At 37.1% G+C, this 7,531-nt stretch overlaps 1 protein-coding gene across 1 annotated transcript; it reads right to left on the reverse strand.

The window, feature by feature from the left end:
• Positions 1 to 132: 132 nt before the first annotated feature.
• On the reverse strand, positions 133 to 7,302 carry trim101 (tripartite motif containing 101). The gene is made up of 10 exons (XM_079849163.1): positions 7,003 to 7,302; positions 4,273 to 4,421; positions 2,326 to 2,503; positions 2,155 to 2,250; positions 1,804 to 2,037; positions 1,685 to 1,707; positions 1,469 to 1,593; positions 1,160 to 1,389; positions 744 to 835; positions 133 to 581 (listed from the first exon to the last, which is right to left on the reverse strand). The coding sequence occupies exons 1-9, from the start codon at positions 7,165 to 7,167 to the stop codon at positions 749 to 751; spliced, it is 1,287 nt and encodes a 428-aa protein (XP_079705289.1). The 5' UTR covers positions 7,168 to 7,302; the 3' UTR covers positions 133 to 581; positions 744 to 748.
• Positions 7,303 to 7,531: the final 229 nt, after the last annotated feature.

Consider the following 7,531-nt stretch of genomic DNA (forward strand, 5'->3'; position numbering starts at 1 on the left):
GATTTTCTAGGCTATTTTTGTCAATTTTACATAATGCGCAGCTCAAAGCAGTTAGGCAATCATTCCAAAGACAAATTGACAGTTGAAGCCACAAACTCTTAGGATTACACTATTTATACAAACAAATTCATCAACATATAAGAAAAGCCTTTTATTGAATATAACACTACTGTAAAAAACATTTCATCCATTCATCTCATGACAACCTAGGGTGGGAGATGGGTGTTTAAAACTCAAGGTAATATATTGCCTTGAAGCACTCCTGTAACAAATGGGGGAGTGGAGAAGTGTCATTGATTATTATTGGAAGAGTAACTGAAGTAAAGTTAAAAAAACAAAAACAAAAATAAGTAGACATGATGTTTTAATTATTTGCACAAACACAGGGAAGGTTTTGTCAAGAACCAAATGGAGAAGATGGTCCACATGACCCATTCTGTCATCATTCTTGCTTTGAGCAGAAGGTTCACTTCTTATTGGTAGGTGCAATGAACCAGGAGAAGGAGAATCAGAGATGAATCGGCTCACTGATGACCTGGAGGGCTCAGTCCTTCTAGTGCGGAGCTCACAGGTTTGCCAGTCTGCAGAAAATTAGGTAAAGTGACTTTATTTTCATGCATGAGCATAGAGACATTTTACTAATCCAGTCTTATCTTAAACCTTCCTCAATTTAAACACAAATCTTTGATTTTATTTGTATAGCTATTCAAAATAACATGAGCTTTATTAGACTGTCTCTTCACCTCTGCTATATACAAGTAAGGTACTGAATGTTTCCCCATATTCGCTGTAGGATAACCAGAAAGACCAGGAAATAAAGGGCTAGAGTGACAACCTGAGGAAAGATGGAAAAGTATTATCACTGACATGTATGTCAATAGCAGTATGACTGGGAATGAGATCAAAAACCAAAGATGATGGTGTTTATCATGTCTTTAAGTTATTGAAATGTCCAGAAAACGTTCTTGAAAACTTTGACTGAAATTGTAGACCCACACGGCGAATGTGATTCCACCAATTACAACATGTTACTGGATCAACATTTGTTGAATCTGGAACAACATTTCAATCAACCAATCAGGTTTGAGGGACAAGTTTACAGTTTATGTCAAGTTTACTTGGCAAAATCACGGTGACCAGATAGGAGATGAATGTATACCTGTGAAGTGCTTAAGCTATTCTTCTCACAAACAGCTACTTTTCTGATGTCTGCACAGACATCTTCTTGTTGCCAATTGTCCTCCGGTGTCTCCGGTGTTGGATTTGTCATCTCAGAAGCCTCTGATTTCAGATCCTGATCTGGTTCAGGGTCAGGTTCTGGTGTCAGAACTGGTTCGGGTTCAGATTCAGGTTCTGACTCTTGTTCGTCGGGCGTTTCCAATTCTTCAACTGTAAAGTTTCCAGCATTAATCAGATGAGTTGTAAAAATAAAGGGTATTAGTCAATCTATTGGGTCTCTGATGCTCACACTCCAAGAAATCCAGCTGGAGCAGAACTCTCTCTTCTGCATCGAAATCCACTTTGTAGTGATTCATGTTCTCATAATCAGGATCCAGGGTCTCCAGAGTGAAGCAATTAGATGCTTCACCAACCCTTCAGAGAAAATGACAGATACTGTTGATGGTTAGATAAATCTTCTGAACAATCTAACTGATGCTAAATTAGCTAAAAAGATGAGACTTACTTCTCAATAAGATCTTTTGAGGTCTATAAGGAAGAGATAAAAATATATATATCAAAAGTTGCATGCTTGACATTCAAAATGGAGGATTACTGAGGAGCCCCAAACAAAAGATATAACACCTGCACAAAAGAAGCCATCTCTGGGTCCTCTATGGCATTCTGGGCTTCCTGGATCAACTTTGAGTTTGTGTCCACATGCTCACTGTAGGTTTGCAGTAAAGACTGGGCCCAGCCACTCTTTCCTTCCTGCTCAGAAGTGATTTGTTGGGTCATGATCTTACGACGTTCCTCCAGAATGGCAGACATGCGATCAAACTTCTCACACAGAATCTGTTTCTGAATCTTGCTGTTTTCCTGTCAAATGGGCATTGCAAGCATTAATGGATAATCTGTTTGCTGTTAAATGTCTTTTTTTGATGTTTCATTGCATGACATTGTAAAAGTAATTTCTTCAGAAAGATCCACACGAACCTCTATGTTCCTGCAGAGTGCCTCTAGTTCATTAACAAATGACTGAACACGGTCGTTTGTGGCAACCAAAGAAGCAACTCTGTCATTTAGTTCAGCCTACAAGAAGTGAAATTAATGAATTGTTCTGAATAGTGTAAAGATGCAAGATGATGAAACAAATTTAGGCCATACCTTCTTTTGCTGGTAAACATCAGGTAGGGGAACTACTTGGCAGTTCTTGTGTGCCCCAAACACCTTACAGAGAGAGCAGGTGGGCACCTGACACGTGATGCAATAAATATTAAGCTTCTCATCTTCATGCTCTGCACAGTTAAACTGTGCAAGAGGCTTTGGTGGTGGAGGCCTAGAGCTAGAAACACACTGATTTAAATTCAAGATCAGGCCAAAGTGTTCAATACCATATACCAACAACCAAAGTGTTACTAGAAGGGGCTATATATTAACCAGAATCTTGTATTGATAACCTTGAATTTTAACCAGACAGGGCTTAGGTTAAGCCAGGATTAGGCCTAGTTCAATTAGGGCATTTAAGCAGATTTTATAAACGTGCCTTATAAAAAATAAAAATAAAACATTAATGATGTGCATCTTGAGAAAAAACAATAGCACTGACATATTTTAAGATAAATCAGTGCAAGTTGCTTCCAGTTAAAACAGCTCAAACACACATTTCTATAGCCACTAAATGAACAAAATGATTATCAAAATGATTAAAACTATGCTGAAAAACTGTTTACACAATCTACTCCATGCCGTCTGTTATCTGATTGATAGTTTATACTTTTTTTTAGCACCAGTAAAATATCTTTTGACTGCAAAAATGTCCCTCTTCAGGTGTCATTTTGCATTTTACTTGATTATCCATTATAATAAAAAAAACATTAAAATGTGAGTTGACAGCGAAATTCTGTGCTCTGAAATCCCCCCCACTGATAGAAAAAGTTAGCCAGGAGGCCCAGAAACCCCAGCGGCACCCCTGTTAATTATATGTAAGAAATCTGTTAATTTGTTATAAAAAACTAATTAACTTACATTACAAATTGCATTTAAAAAAAAAGAAAAAAAAAAGATTATTCTCAAGTATGAACTATTATATCCAGAGGTGGACAAAGTACACAACTTCCTTACTTGAGTGAAAGTACAGATACTACTGGTCAAATATTACTCCGTTACAAGTAAAAGTTGTAAAGACCGATTTTCACTTAGGCTAAGTAAAAGTACAGAAGTACTTGTTTTTAAGTATCAAAAGTAAAAAGTAAATGTCAATGCATTGTTTTATTATTGTTGTATGTAATACTTACAGTACCTTATGCCTCTGAATCTATGCCTGCCTACCTGACCTCATATCAATATCAAATTTATTTCTAGAACACAGTTCCAGTAGTGGGATTGAATGTGAGATTGAATAAGTGCACTCAATAACATCCACAATGGTCCATTTGCCTTGCCTTGCCAAAACAGTGACAAAATTCGCATTTAGAAGACCATTCCCAACATTGAAAATGAAAATCAGGTTGATGTCAGAATCCACCGTCAGATTGACGTTAATCTCCAACATTGGACAGACGCTGTATTGTGGCTGAAAATGAAAATCAGGTTGACGTCAGAAACCAACATCTGTTGGGTTCTGACTTCAACCCGACTTTCTTTTCCAACCAATATCCAACATCTGTCCGACATCGGATGATGACGTCAAACCGACTTTATTTTCCAACCAAAATCCAACGTCTGTCTGACATTACTACTTTCTACTCAAAGACCTTGACAGAAATGTAGAGGAGTAAAAAGTATGATATTTGTCTTTCAAATGTGGTGAAGTTAAAGTAAAAATAATACTCGAGTAAAGTACAGATACTCAAGAAAGTGTACTTTGTTACTGTCCACTTCTGATTATATCCTATCATACTATATGAGCCATAAAAGCCTAATGTATCGAATACAGTATAATACTCAAAAAACACATACACAAACTTACAGTATTTCATTTTTTTGCTGTAATTTTTTTATAAAGGTTCAATAATTTGTTCCATTTAGAAAATACTATTAAAAAAATTATTATTATTATTTACTAGATGACTTTTGACAAAAGTTATTCAATCAATACACTCCTGACCTGACCTTTCAGACTCCTGCTTGTAAACATCAATAATGTTCTCCACAAGTAAATTGCGCTGCAGTCCATAAACTCCATGACGGTCCAAGACAACCTCACGCCGACAGGAAGGGCAGCGGAAACGGCCTCCAATTCCAACCTGGAAGAGAGATGGCTGCACATCTTACTCAGCATGCTGTTCTTCAGCTGTCAGCATGATTTGTGCATCAATTCTTTGACTAATTGGACTCTTATGTAGCCCCTATAGAGATGCACCATGAGTTCTTCAAGGGGGTAAGATCATCTTATATGGTCTGAATTCTGTGGTTGTGTGAATCTGCGTTTTGTTCTGTGTGTCCTTTCAGAATTGCTGTCTTGAAATGTGTTAACCCATATGTACTTATGTAAACTAGTAACTGTGTAATACAGTCCACATAACCATTTACTTGCATTTGCCTTAATCAACACGGAAAGTCTTGTCCTCCTGAGCATGAATAGAGATTGTAAACAGAGGAGTTTGAGACAGGAATCCTAAAATAGTCATCTCTTTAATATCTCTCAGCAGCTGAGGCTTATGCGGCGAGTCATATAGGCTACTAATGCAACTAACTTGTTCTTGGCTTGAGTTTTAAAGTGACACAGCACTCACTCCGAGGGGTCAAAAGGCAAGTGTATATGAATTGTGAACTGCAAATCAAATTTGAATTTTAAAGCTTTTTTTGTGTTCAAAATGTAATAAGCAAGTACATCCAGTACATACCAAACCGTGTTTTTGTGTTATCCTGAATCACTATGGTACACCTGTAAGTGTAAATGTTCGGACTATTTTAGACTGGTTCGGGTCGGCCTCGCTGCGGAGTAGCTTAGTGCCTGCGTGACTCATCATAGACATAAACAGAGAAAAATAGCTCCGGCTACAATGTTCTTCCGCAAGACGCATGTAGTTCTGTTTATCAACCGCTAGAACGCCAAAGGTTATGGACTACAGCTTTTAGGAAGTGGAATTAAAATGAATAAAAAAAAAAAAATCATATAAAAAATATTTTATATTCTTTACAGATTTATGGACCAGATTTCATGCATTTCCTTGAATGGCATTATCTGATGAATTTCTCTGAATTGCAATTAAAAATGTCACTTTCTAATAATCCAATTCAGATTTTAATTTAACCTCCTGAGCAAAAATAATAAAATTTTTAACACTAGAATTAAAATTCCAGGTCTTAAATTCTAAATTTTTTCCAACAATGGTTCTTAGAGGAGAAGAGATTAACAAGTGTTTTTAGCGTTCCTTTGGACCACTTACTCATGGCTTTTAAACTTTGCCTATATGTGGAAGTGTAATGGAAGACTGGTGAGGTGTCAAACTTCAGTTAGGTGCAGAGGAGGAGAAGGATTATGCAGGCAAAACATTTCACATTACTAAGGACTCTCTTTTCATATCAATACATCCATTGTGCATTGCATGAGCGCTAAACCCCTGACGGCTCAAATGCATCAAATGTAGGCCATCACCTATTTTTATACCTCAGATTTCAGGCAGGGGATTGAGTTTAAACATTTACAATCCCCACCTGTTGGGTTTCACATATTAGCATGACAGGTGTCTAGAAAACTGTCTGTTTACTGCAGTCATGGCACTTTTACATGTTATTGACCATCCATAGTTCTTAGCAAATAGCATTTTAGCTCATAGAAAAGACTATGGTTTAGGAAACTGACACCTCATGTCATGTACAGATGAACTGTCTGTGTACACTCTTAATCTGAAAATTAATCTTAATCTTAATTTCCACTATAAAGAACCTTTTGTGCAATGGAAAGGATCCTGTGCAGATGCTATTTTGAGAATTTATCATCTTAACAAAGGCTTGAAAATGTACTTGTAAGCATGTTTCTGATGGCTACCCTTACAAAAAAGAAGTTTATTCAAGTGTGCTATTCGTATATTTCTTTGAAACTAAAAATAAGAAAGTCAAACCGGGAAGGGTTAACAACTGTGAAGCTTTTGGGGTGTTGATGGACTTGATCTACTCCATCTGTGTTTTGATCATCGTTCTGAATCGCATCTGTGGATTCAGATTTAGCTTTTTGTTTACAATATTGCTTTTTTTATGAAACATACATTGAAGCGTTGATAAAAATGACACATGAAGCTAGAATAAAATATTTTTAAAATGGGAAGAGTAGTTAAAGGTATATTTCAAGTATATAGGAATTTACATAGTAATATACATGAAAAGCAAATAATGTAGAAATAGAAAACTATAAGTATGATGTTGTTCACTTAAAAAAAAGTACAAGCATACTTGCAGTATAAAACTACTACAGTAAACTAGTAGTTTACTGAGAGTATACTTCAAAGTGTACTTTCATAAACTAAAAAATATGTATTTGACTAGTAAACTAATTGTATACTTATAAGTTCACTTAAAGTATAGTTGCAGTACAAACAAAAAACGTAGTTGTAAACCAGTTGTGTACTCAAAGTTTACATTTAAAGTATCCTAAAAAGTATAGTTTTATACACTAAAAAGTGCGGCAATTTAGTCCCAAGTAGTATTGAAACAGTATACTCCTAGTGCATTGATATTAGTGTACTTAGCTTACATTAAGTATACTTAAAATACACTTGAACTTCACTTAAGTATACTTCATAAAATGAAATTGAAGTATACTTCATTTTCATAAGGGTAACACGTAAGTGTTCCTACATCCACACATAAACCATCCTCCTCTTGGCATATGGTACACACCTGGTACAGTTCATTGGCACACTTGCGGCAGAGGTTGTGCAGACAGGGCAGAATAACGACTGGTTTCGTAAACACGTCCAGGCAGATGGGACAGATGAGTTGTTTCTCCAGAGTCCCCATCGAGGGGTCTTTGTGGTCAGAGCGTATATCCAGTGGAAGAGACATGGCCGTGTGCCCCCGCTGACCCCTCACTCACTGGAAAACTAAGTTAGGACAGCGAAACCACAGCCGAGGAGATGAGACGCCACCGTCTCCATGTCTCTGTGCAGTTCTTATGTGGATTTCCAGTCTCTCGAGACAGAGGGCAGTCGCTTTGCCCCAGAGCTCGAACGGGACGATGGTTGGTTTGCAGCTGGAAATGTGTGCATGTGCCAGAAGGGGAAGGTGTCTGGTTTCTTGCTGGCTCACTGATCAGTTGTGCCCATTTCAGGCAGCCAGTGGAATGCTGGGAAATATAGATGATGCCCTTTCTCCTGTTACTCCAATCATTCATGTCCTCAGTCTTAAAACCAGCCAACAAAGTAAATAA

The sequence above is a fragment of the Squalius cephalus genome, assembly GCF_949319135.1.
Source record: "Squalius cephalus genome assembly, chromosome: 18".
Classification (NCBI taxonomy): Eukaryota; Metazoa; Chordata; class Actinopteri; order Cypriniformes; family Leuciscidae; genus Squalius; species Squalius cephalus.

Bases quoted from the DNA above. Each gene is read 5' to 3' on its own strand.
- trim101 (XM_079849163.1), bottom strand. From the start codon at position 7,167: ATGTCTCTTCCACTGGATATACGCTCTGACCACAAAGACCCCTCGATG. The intron at 2,251-2,325 runs GTATGGCCTAAA...CACTTCTTGTAG, and splicing joins ATGTTTACCAGCAAAAGAAG to GCTGAACTAAATGACAGAGT. The intron at 1,390-1,468 runs GTGAGCATCAGA...GAAACTTTACAG, and splicing joins CCAGCTGGATTTCTTGGAGT to TTGAAGAATTGGAAACGCCC.